The 18,857-nt window shown below is 37.4% G+C and overlaps 1 protein-coding gene across 16 annotated transcripts in view; it reads left to right on the top strand.

The window, feature by feature from the left end:
• ERC1 (ELKS/RAB6-interacting/CAST family member 1) overlaps positions 1 to 18,857 on the top strand; it is a 542,093-nt gene that overhangs the window by 35,108 nt on the left and 488,128 nt on the right. For 15 of the 16 annotated variants that reach the window (XM_032254227.1, XM_032254224.1, XM_032254230.1 and 12 more), the window contains one exon: positions 7,067 to 7,890. In XM_032254227.1, coding sequence (XP_032110118.1) covers positions 7,222 to 7,890 — 669 coding nt within the window. In that variant the 5' untranslated portion in view covers positions 7,067 to 7,221. Of the gene's footprint in view, positions 1 to 6,842; positions 6,958 to 7,066; positions 7,891 to 18,857 lie in introns of those variants that run through there. The other variant, XM_032254225.1, reaches the window with a different exon arrangement.

Consider the following 18,857-nt stretch of genomic DNA (forward strand, 5'->3'; position numbering starts at 1 on the left):
AAAATGGGGCATATGTACACCATGGAATATTATGCAGCTATCAAAAATGAGTTTGTGTCCTTTGTAGGGACATGGATGAACCTGGAAACCATCATTCTCAGCAAACTGACAGAAGAGCAGAAGATCAAACACTGCATGTTCTCACTCATAGGCGGGTGTTGAACAATGAGAACACATGGACACAGGGAGGGGAGCACTACACACTGGAGTCAGCTGGGGGGAAATAGGGGAGAGATGGTGGGGGGTGAGGAGTTGGGGAGAGATAGCAGGGGGAGAGATGCCAGATGTAGGTGATGGGGAGGAAGGCAGCAAATCACACTGCCATGTGTGTACCTATGCAACAATTTTGCATGTTCTTCACATGTACCCCCAAACCTAAAATGCAATAAAATAAATGGGGGAAAAAAAAGAATAGCAAGACATGTACTATGGACATGACAACAGGAAGTTGTCAGTTTGTGGAATTTATTTTATTTATTTATTTTTATACAGAGTCTCACCGTGTCACCCAGACTGGAGTGCAGTGGCATAGTCTTGGCTCACTGCAACCTCTACTTCCTGGGTTCAAGCGATTGTCCAAGCAATTCTCCTCCCTTAGCCTGTGGAGTAGCTGGGAGTACAGGTGCACACCACCATGCCTGGATAATTTTTGTATTTTTTAGTATAGATATGTTAGTCTATTCTCACGCTCTATGTAGAACTGCCCACGACACAGGGTAATTTATAAAGAAAAGAGGTTTAATTGACTCAACAGTTCTGCAGGGCTGGGGAGGCCTCAGGAAGCTTACAGTCATGGCAGAAGGGGAAGCAAACACATTCTTCTTCACATGGCAGCAGGAAGAAGTGCTCACTAAAGGGGGAGGAGCCCCCTTTAGTGGCCATGAGCCACTGTGCCCAGCACAATTTATTTTCTCATAATTCTGGAATCTGGAATTCTGAGACGAAGGTGTTGGCATAATTGGTTTCTTCTGAAGGCCTCTCCTCTTTGGGTTGTATATGGCCATTTTCTGGTGTCTTTACATGGTCTTTCCTCTGTGCTTGTCTGTGTCCTAATCTATTTTTATAAGAACACTAGTCATATTGGATTAGGGCCCACCCCAATGTCCTCCCTTAACCTTAATTACTACTTTAAAGACATTATCTAAAATATAGTCACATTGTGAGGTATAGGGGTTAAGACTTCAATTTTAGGAATTTTGGATTGGGGGACACAATTCAGCCTGTAATATGAAGTCATTTGCTGAAAGCGAGAGGCAGAAGACCAAGATTTGAAATAATCCATCATAACAAATATTGCTTAGGAACCTAACTTAAGGGACTTGTGGGATTCTAGGGGAATCATGGCCACAGCTGAGGTAGGAAATCAAACTCAACAGTTGCATGATTTTCTCCAGCAGCAATCAGGACTCCAGTTATATAAATCACTAAAGGTGCTTCTTTAGGATTAATTAAGGGCAAGAGAGTTTGAAATGTGTGCAATTATTTTTCCAAACTTTTTGTGGTATAATTTATATACAGTAATTGCACATATTTAAAGTATACAGTTTGATCAGAATTTTGACATACATATGTGCCTGTAAAACCATCATCCTAAACACAGTAGAGAACATTTTAATTACAGCAAAAAGTTTCCCCCTGCCCCTTTATGATCCATGCCTCTCTCCATCCAGTCCCTAGTCATGTACTTATTAGCTTTCTGTCATAATAAATCTAGAATTTTGGCCGGGTGTGGTGGCTCATGCCTGTAATCCAAGCACTTTGGCGGCTAAGGCGGGCGGATCACCTGAGGTCGGGAGTTCAAGACCAGCCTGACCAACATGGTGAAACCTCGTCTTTAAAAAAAAGAAAAAAAATAAAAAATAAAAACATCTAGAATTTTACCTAAATTGAGTCTTACTGTATGACTTTTGTTTGGTTATATTTTTGGTCAAATTGTTTAAAGTGCAAAGATTATTATTTTGTGGCTTTTTTCCATATTTTTAAAAAGAATTTTTTAAAAACGCTGTCTTCCCTGAAGCTCATGAGGTTGAAAAGCTGATATGAGGGCTTCCTTCAGAAAGACCTGATGAATTCCTTCCCTGGTCATATAAATTAATATAGTTCTGAAAATAACAGACTCCACTTACAAATACCATTTTGGATCTCAAAGTGACTTGAATATTAGAGTGCATTTGCTAATGTTGAAAACAATGAGAGTTTTTGTTATTGGATCTTATCCTAGTTAGTGTGATTTAGTTACTCCACTACATGAAAATAGAGTTCTGCACAGCAGCACGGTTGGGATTTTTCTTTTTTTTCTCCTAAGTGTGGCAGTTTCAAGTTCTCATGGTGTGATTCCTGAAACTCTTGAATTTCTGAATTATTCTTTATTGTTTTACTTATTTTGTTCTGCCTTCTGTCTTTTAAAAAGGACTTTCTCCTACCTAATTGATATAAGTGATTGTTTAAATTTTATAAGATGTAACCTAAGGTTTAGATTTAGAGTAGTAAACTAGTAGGATGCACTACCTTAAAATTGTGAGAGCCTTTAATACCCTATTGACAGTTGAGATGTTAACATCAGCAGATGATGGTGATCAAGCATGATAGTTAACAGCCTCCAGGGATCTGGAATTAGGCTGCCTTAACTTGAATCTTGACCCTATCATTTAATAGCTGTGTGTCTTTAGATAAGTCACTTAAACCCTATAAACTTCAACTTTCTTCATCTGTAAAATGGAAATAATGACAGGACCATTCTTACTTATTCATACAAAATATTAAATTATAAATGAATATTTAATATTTATATTAGATATAAATATTAATATATAAATATTAAATCTTATAAAACTCATAATGCCTGGCATATGAAGCAGTCACTAAGTGTTAGTTTTTGTTATCATTCAAAGTATTCCAGATAATGAATGGCTGCCTTATTTTAAGCAATATTTAAATTACTGAAAAAAAAAACAACTTTGTATCCCTTTTTGATCTTCAAATAGATTTCTTCTTAAGTAGTGATTTGTAGATTACTGTCTGTCACCACTTTACAGTCCAGATTACTCATGAAAAGGAATTTTTACTTCATGAGCTAGATTAGTCCTGGAAAGGAATTTGTTAACATTACTAACAAAATATTGCAATTTCTGAACTTAGTGTACCATAACAATTTCTGAGATGGAGGGAGATTGGAGTCTTTCCTGAAAGGTTGAGGTTCTATGTATTTCCTGTCTTGTTTGTTGTTAGCCCAGGGCTTTCTTTACTGGTTCACTAATTTAGAGATGAGACCACCTGTGTGGTTCACATTTTTGAGGATTTTTAACCTGTTTGAGTTTGACCAGAATAGGTACTGTCTTTAGAATCTTATTTTTGACAATATAAATTACTTGGGTACTATTTTCAATGAAGAAACACTTATAATAATCAATTTACATAAGAATGGATTTTTGGAAAATATTATTTAATATGGTGAAGCATATCGTTTCTTGACCTAAGCCAATTCTTTTAAATAATGCCAGGAAATCAGAGAGATCTAGTTTAGATCTGTATTGTCTTTGAAAGAAGTGTATAAAGTTGATAGGTATAGTAAGTTCTGCATTCATAAATCTAACCAACTGTGGACCAAAAATATTCGGAGAGGAATCTTAAAGTCATCTTGAAAAAAAAAGGGGGAGGGAGAATAAAAATACTTGGGAAAAAAATAATACAACAAGAAAAAATAATGCAAAAAAAAAAAAGTAAGTTTAACAACGATTTACATAGCATCTACATTGTATTAAGTATTAAAAATAATTTAGAAATGATTTAAAGTATACTGGAGGATGTCCATAGGTTTTATGCAAATACTCTGCCATTTTATATCAGGGACTTGAGGACTTGAGCATCCTGGGATTTTTGGTGTCTTGGGGGGAGTGGCAGGGTGGTTCCTGGGTATCCGTAAACTTTCTGCTGGAGCCAATCTCCACCAGATACCAAGGAACAACTGCTTGTGTTTTTAAAATTTGTTTTAATTATACTTGTAGAGTATGAACATGTTTTCTTTTTTTTTTAAAAAAAAATTCAGGTGCTTTATGGTAGTTTTGAGTATAAAGCTTTATAAGCTGAGCTAAAGCCTTCACAAGTGTTTTTCCCCTTTATAACACAAGTTTCCTTCCCTCTAATTATTGCTGTTTCAAAATTGGCATTTCCCATGTGGGAGTTCTGTATATATTCTGTTTAAAGATAATTATACATATGTTGACTGTATTTTTCACCTAGCTTTTGGTTTATCTTTTAACTTTATTTACAGCATTTTTTGGTATAATATTTTGTCATTTTGACATAATTGTATTGGGACAAGTCCTAATGTGTATGCTAAATTATATTGTTTGCTGAAAATGATGGCAAGGAAAACCTGGCCGGCTCCTCCCAAGTGGAAGACTGCTTGGGGCATTCTAAAATAGCAAAACAGTATATGTATATCATACACTGGTTAAAACAATTGTTTAAGCGTGGGATATGTGACCCTGCCCCTGTGGCTCCCTTGTGGAGAATACTTTCTAGTTTGTCCTTGATCAGTGGTAAGCAGGCACCAGCTGCCTACCTAGTTTGTCTTGGTTCTATGAGAAAACACAAAACATCTGTTTGTTAATAGTAATTACCTGTTCAGAGAGAATAAATACGTGGGTCAGAGTCTGTTCGAGGCCCTCAGCCCATCAGCCCCCTGAGGCTCTCAGCTTGGAAGGCTGTTGACCCCTGGATAGTCCCACTTTGCTGTTTTATCTGGGTGTCTGCTTCTTAATTCCTTCAGCACTGCCTGGGTAGGGTCTCTACGGCTGAGCTGGTTTCAGTATTAGTTGTTCTTCTTTATGGTTTTTGCTTTTGGTTTTTTAAAAAAGCCTTATCCTAACTAAAGTTCACAAGGATAGTCTTCAAAATTTTCTTCTAGTACTTTTAATGGTTTAAAAAAATGTATATCGTTAACATATGTGGAATTTATTTTGGTGTACTATGTGAAGATGGGATGTACTTTATTTTTTTCAAAGAGCACCAGTTATTCAAACTTCATTTATTGAGTGATTTTTCATTTCCTAACTGTATTAGGCTGTTCTTATGCTGCTAATACAGACATACCTGAGACTAGGTGATTTAAAAAGGAAAGAGGTTTAACGGACTCGCAGTTCCACATGGCTGGGGAGACCTCACAATCATGGCGGAGGTGAATGAGGAACAAAGTCACATCTTACATGGTGACAGGCAGGAGAGCTTGTACAGGGGAACTCCCATTTATAAAACCATGAGATCTCGTGAGACTTATTCACTACCACTAGAACAGTAGAGGGGAAACCGCTCCTATTATTCAGTTTTGTACACCTGGCCCCACCCTTGACACATGAAGATTATTACAATTCAAGGTGAGATTTGGGTGGGCACACAGCCAAACCATATCACTCACTGTTTTGAAATGTTACATTTAACATACATTAAATTCCCATATATAATTTAGACCCTATTCTTTGGTTAGTGCTATACATTTTCATTACTATAGCTTTACAAGGCTACAATATATTATGAGAAACCTTGCTGGTCAGATGTGGTTTTGTTGTCAGGAATTTTTTGCAGTAATACTTAGTGGGGATTATGTAGTATTCAGTAACCACACACATTGTTTTCTCAATGAAATATGTGAAGTCACACTATGTGGGATACATATAAACAGTAAGCTCAAATCAGGTCAGGTTTTGCTGCCGGATGAGTTAAGGAAAGACTTATTTTCAGAGCTTTTGAATTTTTGCAGTACAAATAATGAATTACGGATTTGTAATTTATCTTGCTGTTGAGGGATGTATGTCTTCCTTCTTTGTTCATCTATTTTAAATTGTTTACTCTTGTATCTTTACTCTCCATTTGAATTTTAGAGTCAGTCTGTTGAGTTGCTTGAAAAATCCTTCAACATCTGTAAAAGGGAGGGATCTATAGCTGGCTAGCAAAATCCTGTATAGATTTTTCATTGGGATTGTACTAAGTAGTTTGGAAAGAACCGAATCTTTTTTTTTTTTTTTTTTTTAGGCGGGGTCTTGCTCTGTCACCAGGCTGGAGTGCAGAGGCGCAATCCCGGCTCACTGCAGCCTCCACCTCCTGGGTTCAAGCGATTCTTCCGCCTTAGCCTCCCAAGTAGCTGGGACCACAGGCACGTGCCACCATGCCGGGCTAATTTTTGTATTTTTAGTCACCATGTTGGCCAGGATGGTCTTGATCTCCTGACCTCGTGATCCGCCCACCTCGGCTTCCCAAAGTGCCTGGATTACAGGCCTGAGCCACCACGCCCAGCCAGAACTGAATCTTAATAGTGTTTGTCTTCTCATCCATGAACACAGATAACTTTTCTTTGTAGTTTTCTTTCATGTCTTTTAGTAAAGTTTTATAGCTTTTTTCCCCCTCAAAAATGCTTGCACATTTTTGTTGATTTAAATCAAAGTGCTTTTACGGTTTTGTTACTGTTGTTAATGGAATTTAAAATTTCTTTTAAATTAAAAACTGCATTTTCTAGTTGTTACTACTGAAATATATGTGAAAGTATTGGTGTTTATATATTGATCTTGAGTCTGACCAGTTTGTTGAGTTCTGTTATTCTACTAACTTGTCAGTTGATTATCTTGGGTTTTCAGTTAGAAAATTATATATTCAGGTATTTATTTTAATCTTTTTTGTGTCAGTCTTTATACTTCTTGTTTTTCTCTTTTTATTTTTTGTAGAGACAGGGTCCTGCTATGTACCCCAGGTTGGTCTTGAACTCCAGGCCTCAAGCCATCTTCCCACCTTGGCCTCCCAAAGTGTTGGGATTATAGGCATGAGCCATTGTACCTGGCACTTTTTTTTTTTCTTTTTCAGTTGGATGGTATCTTTTCAGCATTCAGTTTTGAGACATCTAAAATATCTCTAAAATATTGTTTACTGTGAAGTACATAATGCTGTAATCACATTTTGAATGTCCAAGTACGTGGTAGAGAAGGGGTGGATCTTCCTTAAGTGAGGGTAATGGAAAGTTTTTGAGAAGGGAAATATTTATTATTGGAGGATTTAATGTGCGATCTTTTAATTGCAGATATGGTGTAAGATACTTCTTCAAGATTGGACAGCTGGGACCTTCTTCTGATTAACCTTAAACTGACTTACAGCCACAGAGACACCTCACAAAGTTCCCATTTTTTTTTTTTTCTGCTTTACACCTTTTCTGGCTCCTAAGTTGACCTGGCAACCATGTATGGAAGTGCTCGCTCTGTTGGGAAGGTGGAACCGAGCAACCAGAGTCCTGGACGTTCACCCAGGCTTCCACGTTCCCCTCGCTTGGGTCATCGTCGAACCAATAGTACCGGAGGGAGTTCTGGAAGCAGCGTTGGAGGTGGCAGTGGGAAAACCCTTTCAATGGAAAATATACAATCTTTGAATGCTGCCTATGCCACATCTGGCCCTATGTACCTAAGTGACCATGAAAATGTGGGTTCAGAAACACCTAAAAGCACCATGACACTTGGCCGTTCTGGGGGACGTCTGCCTTATGGTGTTCGGATGACTGCTATGGGTAGTAGCCCCAATATAGCTAGCAGTGGGGTTGCTAGTGACACGATAGCATTTGGAGAGCATCACCTCCCACCTGTGAGTATGGCATCCACTGTGCCTCACTCTCTTCGTCAGGCAAGAGATAATACAATCATGGATCTGCAGACACAGCTGAAGGAAGTATTAAGGGAAAATGATCTCTTAAGGAAGGATGTGGAAGTGAAGGAGAGCAAATTGAGTTCTTCAATGAATAGCATCAAGACCTTCTGGAGCCCAGAGCTGAAGAAAGAACGAGCCCTGAGAAAAGATGAAGCTTCCAAAATCACCATTTGGAAGGAACAGTACAGAGTTGTACAGGAGGAAAACCAGGTAAGTTCTACATGTGTGTTTACCTTTAGTGGTCGAATTCATGTATATAAATGAAATAGCCTTTTTTTCCCCTGTCTTAGATTTTTCCCTCTGTAGTATATGCATCTTCGTTTTTCCTACTTATTTTACTATTTTCTATCCTCCATTTCTCAGCCTTTTCCAAATTTGGTCCTGTGTCCTGTTTTTTTCTAGTTGTCCATGTGTGCTTGTTCCCATTCTTGCTTGGTTCTTTTCACTGGTTTCTGTTTCTCTTCCTGTCTTTCCTTTCAGCGTATTTTATTTTTTTTTCAATTCTTGTGAGTATAATTTTGCCACACGCTCTTAATATCTACTACCAAATTTATTTAGACTAGGTAACTTAAGTGTAAGGTATACCATGAAGATTTGTCATAATGTCAAAAAGTCATTGTTAAAAAAGCAAAACAAATGACTATTGCAAGGTAGTATTGGCCAGTAGTGTCAGCTCAGAATGGAAATTACTTTAAAAAAGTTAATGTTGGCTGGGTGTGGTGGCTCACACCTGTAATCACAGCACTTTGGAGGCCAAGGTGGGTGGATCATTGAGGTTAGGAGTTCGCGACCAGCCTGGCAACATGGTGAAACCCCAGTTCTACAAAAAACACAAAAATTAGCCGGGTGTGATGGCACATGCCTGTAATCCCAGCTTCTCGGGAGGGTGAGGTAGGAGAAGTACCTGAACTTGGGAGGCAGAGGTTGCAGTAAGCTGAGGTCCTGCCACTGTACTCCAGCCTGGGTGAGACTGATTCAAAAAAAAAAAAAAGTTGATGTTGAATGATGTATTTATTAAGTACTAACAATAAGTAACTGTTCTTTTTGTTGCCATTCATGAAAGTTTTAACTTCAGGATGCTTATGTAGCTTTTTGTTCTTTAATTCTTTACATTTAAAGTGGAGGAAAAGCAACTTGGTGTGATTGTTTGCTTTTAGAAAATAAATGATATACCAAAAAAAAAAAAATAAATGAGATGACTGGGCATTGTAATTATGGGGCTTTGTGGTTGGAGAGCTAAGTGCTGTCACATCAGCTATAGGAAACATTCACTTAATTTTCTGTGCTCGTCCAGGTTATAGTTGATGTTTGGTGATAGCCATGTTGTGTTTGGTGAGAAAGCTGATACCTTCAAAGATATGAACAAATCATATTCAGGCTCTACCATTTAAAATGTTAACATAACTTTTTTTTTTTTTTTTTTTAAATGAGATGGAGTCTTGCTCTGTCTACCAGGCTGGGGTGCAGTGGTGCAAACTCGGCTCACCGCAACCTCCTCCTCCTAGGTTCAAGCAATTCTTCTGTCTCAGCCTCCTGAGTAGCTGGGATTACAGGTGCCTGCCACCAGGCCTGGCTAATTTTTGTATTTTTAGTAGAGATGGGGTTTCACCATGTTGGCTAGGCTGATCTTAAACTCCTGACCTCAGGAATCCGCTTGCTTCAGCCTCCCAGAGTGCTGCGATTACAAGCGTGAGCCACTGAACCCAGCCCATACTTTTTGTTTAAAAGACTTAGAGAATTTTTCTCTTTTTACATTTTTCCCCCCGTGGCCCAGGTTGTCTGTACTTTTAGAACTTAAACTTTCGAGCTTGATGTTTTTTGTTTTTCCTTAAAAAAGCTTTCTTATACCTTAAAGGAGAATTTTAAATCAGCTACCTCATTGTTGGTATTACACTTTATTTTTGGATTAGGTTAATGAAAATTATAAACTAACTGATCTCAATTTCTGCTGTGTTTTTAAATGATACTAGGAAATAAAGAAGGAATTAGAAATGATCTGTGTCTTTGATGAAGAAGTCATCTGCCACACAAAGTAGTTTAGGTCTGTAATGGACCTCATGTATGATTGTAGTCTTGTAAGATTACAATATAGTATTAGGCAGGTGTGGTAGCTCGTGCCTGTACTCCCAGCACTTTGTGTGGCTGAGGGGTTGCGGATTGCTTGAGGCCAGAAGTTTGAGACCAGCCTAGGCAATATGGTGAAACCCTGTCTCTACAAAAAATTGAAAAAAATTAGCCGGGTGTGGTGGTAGGTGCCTGTAGTGCTTGGGTGGCTGAAGCAGGAGGGTCACCTGAGCCTGGGAGGTCGAGGCTGCAGTGAGCTGAGATTGGGCCACTGTAATCCAATTTAGGTGACAGAGTGAGACCCTGTCTCTAAAAACAAAGATTATAATATAGTTTTTTCACTGTATCTTTTCCATACTTAGATATATTTAGATACACAAATACTTACCATTGTGTCACAGTTGCTTACAATATTCAATACAGTAACATGCTGTACAGGTTTGTAGCCTAGAAGCAGTAGGCTATATCCTGTATCCTAGGTGTGTGGTAGGCTGTACCAGATGGGTTTGTATAAGTCCATTCTATGATCTTTGCACAATGAGGAAATCGCCTTTCTCAGAATGTATCTCTGTTATTAAGCCAGATATGACTGTAAATCTAATTTAAGATTTCTGTTGATTGTCTTACCATTTTTACTAATATGTAGTCTAGATATTCAGATCTATTGTTTTGGCTACTTGAAGATCTCTAGTTACATTACATTTTGTATGTTAAAGCTCCAGACACATTTTCAACAATCAAAATAGCTCATTTTTTCTGTTCATAAATATAAAACAGAAAATCGTAGCTATGAAAGCGAAATTTATTCCAGATCCTCCCATTTACTGATAACTTTGCTATTCCACTGTTAACATTTTGATATTTCTCTTTACTGAAATATCTCTATGCAGACACACATAACAGATTTACCTGATTGGAATACTGTTGGTGTTTTGCTGTGACCTTTTTTTAGCTAATAACATTTCTACTGTATATTAAAGGCCTCTAATATATATCTAAATCATTATTTTTAATGCCTCATGCTATTCTATTTTATCTGTTCTAGTTAAGTTAATATCACAGGGCCAAAATTCTTCAAATTTACTTGGTAGTACAATGCAAATTAAAAACTGAACCTTGAATTCATTCGAATCAGAGATTTCTAAGTAATTAGAAATTATGGTAATTTTTTTCTTTCTCAGATACATTATAGCTTCAAACTACTTTGCTTTTACTTTTTAATTGGTTATTACATTTAAGTTGTCACTACTCAAAATTTGAATGTTTTAATATACTTAAAATAAATCTCCTTTTTTTTTTGTTTTTGTTTGAGACAGAGTCTAGTTCTGTTGCCCAGGCTGTAGTGTAGTAGCATGATCTTGGCTCACTGCAACCTCTGCCTCCCAGGTTCAAGCAATTCTTCTGCCTCAGCCTCCTGAGTAGCTGGGATTACAGGTGCCCGCCACCATGCCCAACTAATTTTTATATTTTTAGTAGAGATGGGGTTTCACTGTGTTGGCCAGGCTGGTCTTGAACTCCTGACCTTCTGATCTGCTGGCCTCAGCCTTCCAAAGTGCTGGGATTACAAGTGTGAGTCACTTCACCCAGCCACTTAAATGTCTTTCTTAGAGAACTAGCTTCTTTAAAGAGAAATTGTCCTTTAAAAAATATTCTTTAGGGAGTTTTTTAAGTTTGAGCCATCAGGACTTTAATAATGTGTAAAGAGAGAAAAAAGCTAAAGTAGGCCCCACTGATAGAGTCTAAAATTAAGAACAGGATTCTTAAATGTTGGCTCAGAAACAACATCAACAGGTATAGTTGGTTAAAACATAGATTGCCAGGCCTTCCTTTATACCAGCTAAGCACAGTGTCTTGAGATGGGACCCAGGAACTTATGTTTTGAACAAGCTTCTCTGGTGGTTCTGATGAGAAACCACTCTTGGGATCTTTGGAATTTAGTAAATCTAAAAATCTAACCTAATTGGTTTTTTTTTTCCTTTTTTTTTGAGATGGAGTCTTGCTCTGTAGCCCAGGCTGGAGTGCAGTGGCGCAATCTTGGCTCACTGCAACTTCCACCTCCTGGGTCCTGGTTCAAGCAATTTTCCTACCTCAGTCTCCCGAATTGCTGAGATTACAGGCGTGCATCACCATGCCCAGCTAATTTTTTGTATTTTTAGTAGAGATGGGGTTTCACCATGTTGGCCAGGCTGGTCTTGAACTCCTGACCTTGTGATCTGCCCGCCTCAGCCTCCCAAAGTGCTGGGATTACAGGTATGAGCCACTGCACCTGGCGTAAATCTAATTCTTAAACTTGTCTGTTGCCTGTCTGTTAATTTGTGATGGTTCTGTTTTGCCACTTTTGAGTTCAACTGTAAAAGAAGGGAAAAGAAACAAGGGACTATCTGTTCAGTATGTCTCATCCTTTATTCTGCCACTTTACATCTCAGGGTTGTGACCTCTCCTGTTCATAATGATCATTAACTGTGACAGGGACCCTCAGTGGATGGGGTGTTTGCAGGGGAAAAGGGTCTTTAAAATCTTAGATATGTTTAGTTAAAAAGAGCCCTCCAGGTGATTTTGATGTCTCCTCACCTTGTGAATCATTGATGCACAAGATAAATGTTCAAATGATATATGACAGCAGAACAGTGAAGTACGTTTTCTTAAGTTGACATTTTTGAGTTGTCAGTACAACACTGACAATTTAGTTTTTAATTTGCATTGTATTATCAAGTAAATCAGTTGAATTTGTCAGTTGAAGTACAACACCAAAAAAAAAAAAAATCATTCTTAAATGTAACATAATAGTACATTCTCAGTTTTTTGTTTTTTTTTTGAAATGGAGTTTTACTCTGTTGCCCAGGCTGGAGTGCAGTGGTGCAGTCTCAGCTCACTGTAACCTCTGCCTCCCAGGGTCAAGCGATTTTTTTGCCTCAGCTTCCCGAGTAGCTAGGATTACAGGCACGTGCCACCACGCTGAGCTAATTTTTGAATTTTTAGTAGAGACAGGGTTTCGCTGTGCTGGCCTGGATGATCTCAAACTCCTGACCTCAGGTGATCTGTCTCGCCTCGCCCTTCCAAAGTGCTGGGATTGCAGGCAGGAGCCAGCGCGCCTGACCTGCATTCTCAGTTTTTATAGTTTGGTATTGAATTGGAAATATCAGGAGAAAAAAATGAATTTGCTTCTTTTAGTTTTGTGGTTATGTGTCAATATAACCTAGGTCTTGGAAACTGTATCTGTATTCTTAGGGGTTATTGTTTTTGTTTTTTCTTTCTTGGAAAACATGAAATTGGTAAATTTGGAGTATGTAATGGTGTGTACTAGTGCCCAAATATGAGATTCTTTATATGTATTTAGATAATTATTATAGTGTATCATATTTGGATATTATACAATATCAAATGTATTAATTAAAATAATTACAATTTACTTAGATTTAATTGAAAAGTGGCTGAGACATAATGTTTTATTATAATGAATATTGTGAGCTGGGTATGGTGGCATATGCCTGTAGTCCCAGCTACTCAGGAGGCTGAGGCAGGAGGATCTCTTGAGTCCAGGAGTTTGAGACCAGCCTGTGCAACATAGTAAGCGCTTGCTTCTTAAAAAAAAAATTCGGCTGGGCGCGGTGGCTCAAGCCTGTAATCCCAGCACTTTGGGAGGCCGAGGTGGGTGGATCACAAGGTCAAGAGATCAAGACCATCCTGGTCAACATGGTGAAACCCCGTCTCTACTAAAAAACTACAAAAAATTAGCTGGGCATGGTGGCGCGTGCCTGTAGTCCCAGCTACTCAGGAGGCTGAGGCAGGAGAATTGCCTGAACTCAGGAGGCGGAGGTTGCGGTGAGCCGAGATCGCGCCATTGCACTCCAGCCTGGGTAACAAGAGCGAAACTCCGTCTCAAAAAAAAAAAAAAAAAAAATTAAAATGTAAAATAATTAAGAAATACTGTGGAAAATTGCATATGAATAAACACTTCTTTTTAAAGGCTCTACTTTTCAAGAATAGATTGACATATGTGTATATAAGATTATGTGTGTGTATCAAATTTAGAGTAGATTTGAAGTTACTGGATTTATCACCATTATACCTTGAATTAGTCACCATTATACCTTGTTGATGATGCTGAAACTATGCCTCTCATCAAGATGGTTTTTATTATCAAGTGACTCAGAAATGTCCATTTTAATGAAAAAAGTTATTGGCATACTTGTTCATTTTGAAATAATTGAAGCAATTGTTTATGCCTATTCTTCAGAAGCTGTGTGGAAATATGTAATATACTTTCAAAGTATCAGTCTGCATTCAAAGGCAAAATATTTGAATCTTCTGAAAAGACAATAGTGGATACTTCAGTTCCAGTGAAACAACCCACAGGATTTTCATGCCAAAAAACCCATATGTGCTGAAGAATGGTGAACACTGCCTTATCTAGATTCCACCCCTTGCCCTAATTAAACATTAGTGCTGGCAGTGATATATTCTTCCTATACCCACTGTAATTACCACACAATCCTAAAATTGTGTAACTTTGGTCCAAAAAATGAAGGGTGCAATTTTAAAGTAAAGTGAAACACTGCAATGAGATACAGAGACAGAGAATGCTAATTAATAGATTATAGTCTGCCAGCAGTGGGGCCTAATTAAACTCTGCATTCATTATACCCTCTGTAGCCCTCAGAGGTCAGGCATCTTCCACTTTATAAAGAAGATTGGTTTAATAGGATTTACAGTAATTAGTTTCCTCATTTCAATTTGAGACTGGGGATTTAGGTCCATTCTAAATATTTGATCTGATTGGACCATAGAGGTCTTGGTCTAGGATTCTATCAAATGTAAAAACACTTTTGCTTAGAATTGCTTAATATGTGTGGTTCTTTATTATGGAGTTCTTTTAGAAGATAGTTTCTAATATAAATACTCAGCTGTTTTTTTGTCTTATCCTTTTGTTACTGAACTTGAAATACTGCTGGTTGGAGAGTTAGAATAGCATGTATTTAACAGGGAAGGCCTTTTCTTTTTCTTTTTTAAAATTAGGAATAAGGAATGTTTTTAGTGTATGTTTCCTTCATGAAGAATGAAAATCTAGTGAGCTTGGTGGAATTGCAGAGCTAATCAGACTTTGGATGATTTATATTTTTTTATTCTAAACAGCATTTAACCAGATATCATACTTCTTTCTTGATTATGCCTTGAAATAATTATATATGTTGAATTTATTTGGAAGCTTATTTTAAAAATAATTATTTTAAAGCACTATTATTGAAATTTTGCATGAACAGAATACTGTTTAATATTATAGGATGGCAGGTGAATTTAATGTTTTTTGCCTTGTATGTTTCTTTTCTTTTTGGAGTCTGATTTTTACGATTCTCATTTACTTAGGAATCAAGAGAATTTCTAGTTTAGAAATGCAAAACGATAAACTTAACCCTGTGTAATTCTTTGTCATTTTTTTCTCATTATTTGGAGACTTTTAACTGTTAACATTTATATAATTTTAAGTTATACCTTGATTTGCCACATCGCAAAAGCCTTTATTATTTGCCATTAAATAAACTTTTTTTTTTTTTTTTTTTTTTTTTTGGAGACAGAGTTTCTCTCTTGTTGCCCAGGCTGGAGTGCAAAGGCGAAATCTGGGTTCACTACAGCTTTTGCTTCCTGGGTTCAAGCAATTCTCCTGCCTCAGCCTCTGGAGTAGCTGGGATTACAGGCGCCCACCACCACGCCTGGCTAATTTTTTGTATTTTTAGTAGAGATGGGGTTTTACCATGTTGGCCAGGCTGCTCTCGAACTCCTGGCCTCAGGCCACTGATCTTGTCCTCCCAAAGTGTTGGGATTACAGATGTGAGCCACTGCTTCCGGCCTTAAATAAACTTTTTCATGAGGTTGCAGATTGTTTCACTGTCATTTAAAGTCTGATCTTAAAATTTGCGATTTATGTCTGAGATTATTGTTTAAATTTTCTTTTCAATAATTCTGATTTAACAAGGAGATGTAGGTAAATTGGTATCTTTGTTTATTGTCCAGATAGATAAGTTTAATCTTTTTTGTTGTTTCAGAAAAGGAATGTGTTAAAGGCACTATGCAGAGTACCATGAGAAAATGAAATCAAATGTAAAATGGATAATGTTCCTTTTGGGGAGTTAGCAATCAAGGGGCAAAATTTGTACATGTATGGGTTACAGAAATTTGAACTGCCCATTTACCATGTCTTAATCATACGTGAAGGTATTTAAATGGGTATGGGAAATTTGCTTCCTCTATAGTTGGTCAGTTTGCTGATCTGGTATTCAGTGAAGTTTTATGAAAAATAATTCAGCAACTCTAATAAAAATGTTGCATAAATATGAGATAGGGCTTATATGAGGAAATAAGGGCAGAATTTGCTAGATAATTGGAATCTTGCTCACTTTTTATTTTCCTCTGTCTTTTTGGATTTCACAGTGCAGTGTAGTGTGTGGTTTCATCTCAGTGAAATTGTTTTTAGAGATTTGCTAATTTACTGCAAATTTGCAGATGGCATTTTAAATATAATTTGAGAGTTCTACTTTTCTCTTGTGCAAAAGAAATCAGAAAATGGGTTTAGCTTTTAGTTACATTAATGTTAATCAGTGGAGGTCATAGTTTCATTTTACCATTTAAAGTTGTACCACCTTCTGGAACTTGACATATGTTGTGAGTGCTCTGTTATGCCCAGAAGAGTATAGGAGGTGCCCGGAAACTTTATGAGAAATGCTTTATAAGATGGTTGAAGGAACTCAAGAAGAGAAGACTTGCAGCATTTTAATTATACTCTATTTGATGTACAGCCATGTTGAAGGAGATTTTAATTTTTTTCTTTCTTTGAAAATAGTTTTTCAGGTTTTTTCATTGTTTATATTTACTTTTTCATTTCCTGTGAAATCTAAGGAGAGATGTGTCTGTAATTCAGGTATTTTTATCATCAAACATATAAATAATGGTATGTTACACTTTATCTGTGTGGGTTAAAGAGTTTTGTATGGTATTTATAGTTTTATTTCTTTGTACATCAATATCATTCCCATTGTTTGTCTAATGATATTAAAATGAAAGCAAAATTTCCATAATTAGCTGTTTACAGATAAGTTTTTTTTTTTTTTTTTTTTTTTAAGCACAGTATTTTTATTTTTTGAGATGGGGTCTAGCCCTGTCGCCCAGGCTGGAGCGCAGTAGCACGATCCTGGCTCACTGCAACCCCTGCCTCCTGGGTTCAAGTTGTTCTCCCGCTTCAGCTTCTCGAATAGCTGGGATTACAGGCACCTGCCACTGTGCTCGGCTAATTTTTGTATTTTTAATAGAGATGGAGTTTCACCATGCCAGGCTGGTCTCAAACTCCTGACCTCAAGTGATCTGCCTGCCTCGGCCTCCCAGAGTGCTGGGATTACAGGTGTGAGCCACTGCACCCTGGCTAGTATTTTTATTTTTATTTTTTAAACACAGTTGCACTGTATTTACATTATAAACCTACAGCATTTGTTGTATTTCAGAGAAACGTTTTTGGGAACTTTGTTTTATAGGACTTAAAATCTATTCAAAAATTGGGAGAATACATTCCAAAAATGTCCTTTTGATTATCTTTCATGGATTTGATAACCTGCATAATTAATAATTTCTTCTTTTAACATGACTCTTCTTCATGGGCTTAGGAACTTAAAATAGGTGCCACATTCTTAGGAGAGAAGCATACTTTAGTGAATGTTTCTAGCCCTTCCTATCTTGTAATTTCATGAGGGTCTATTTCTTATTTTCCTATGAAAACATGTTACTTATGGTACAGAGTATTTTCAAGAGATGCAGTGGGTAAAAAGTTATCTACTTAAATGGTAGCAGACAAAGTTTTGGATTTCTCTTGGTATTTCTGATGAAAGATACTTATTTTCAAGGGATAGTGTATTGGATCTAAATTGTTTGGGAAGTTGTGGGATCACTGGCTATTAGAATAACTGGGGGGCAGAAAGTGTTTATAGGATATAGGGTGGAAAGGGCTTAAAGTTACCACATCCCCTGCACTGCTTAGGACAGGTCTGCATACTGAGAAGCCTTCCCTTGTACTATATGATTTTCATATGTCTTGCTAGAAATTTGATAGGGGCTGGGTGCGGTGGCTCACGCCTGTGATCCCAGCACTTTGGGAGGCCAAGGTGAGCAGATCACGAAGTCAAGAGATCGAGACCATCCTGGCTAACATGATGAAACCCTGTCTCTACTAAAAAAATACAAAAAAAATTAGCCGGGTGTGGTGGCGCACGCCTGTAGTCCCAGCTACTCAGGAGGCTGAGGCAGGAGAATTGCTTGAACCCTGGAGGCAGAGGTTGCAGTGAGCCGAGATTGCACCACTGCACTCCAGCCTGGTGCCTGGCGCCAGAGCCAGACTCTGTTTCAAAAAAAACCAAAAATTTAGTAGGTAGAAAAATCTGTTTATAGTAATTTGAGCCTAGATCCTAACTAAATAAATGTTTAAGTACATTAGCACTGTTTGAGGAGGAAGTTGATAGAGGATTATACTTCACTTTGTAACTTTACCTTGAGTTTTTGCCATTTTGGAAAACCACTTCAACAGCAACATTGCTATGCTATTTATCTTCTGTTTGCTAATATTGCTAATGCTATCTCTTTAGCCTCGTTTGCATATGGCTTTTGGTGTAGCTGTGCCCTAGCATTTACATGTTAACATACATACTATTTTATTATAAATTCTTTCTTTTTTCCTTCATACAGCATTATATAATTTTTTTTGAAATTGTATGTGGGAGCGGGCTTATTATCTGTGCATTTCAGGATAGTGAAGGGCATATTTATAAAGTGTTTGTTATAAAATGTGAGGGTATTAAGTCTGATAAGCCTGAAATTCACTGGTGTAATAAATTGAACACTGAATTTGAAATCAGAAGATCTGCATTCTAGTTCTGATCCTGACTCTGCCAGGTGTATAGCCATGGCAGTGTTTAAGCTTTTTTAATGTGTTTCTTCATCTTTAAAACCCAGAAAGTTGGACTATGTGATCTTTAGAGATTCTTTCTTCTGAAATGACCTGATTTTGTTTTTGTCAGTTATCCTAGTGGAATTCTCTAAGAGTCTGTTCACTTTTATCATAATGACCAAATTCAGAA

Source organism: Sapajus apella, unplaced genomic scaffold (assembly GCF_009761245.1).
Source record: "Sapajus apella isolate SASKATOON/1434 unplaced genomic scaffold, GSC_monkey_1.0 scaffold86, whole genome shotgun sequence".
NCBI lineage: Eukaryota > Metazoa > Chordata > Mammalia > Primates > Cebidae > Sapajus > Sapajus apella.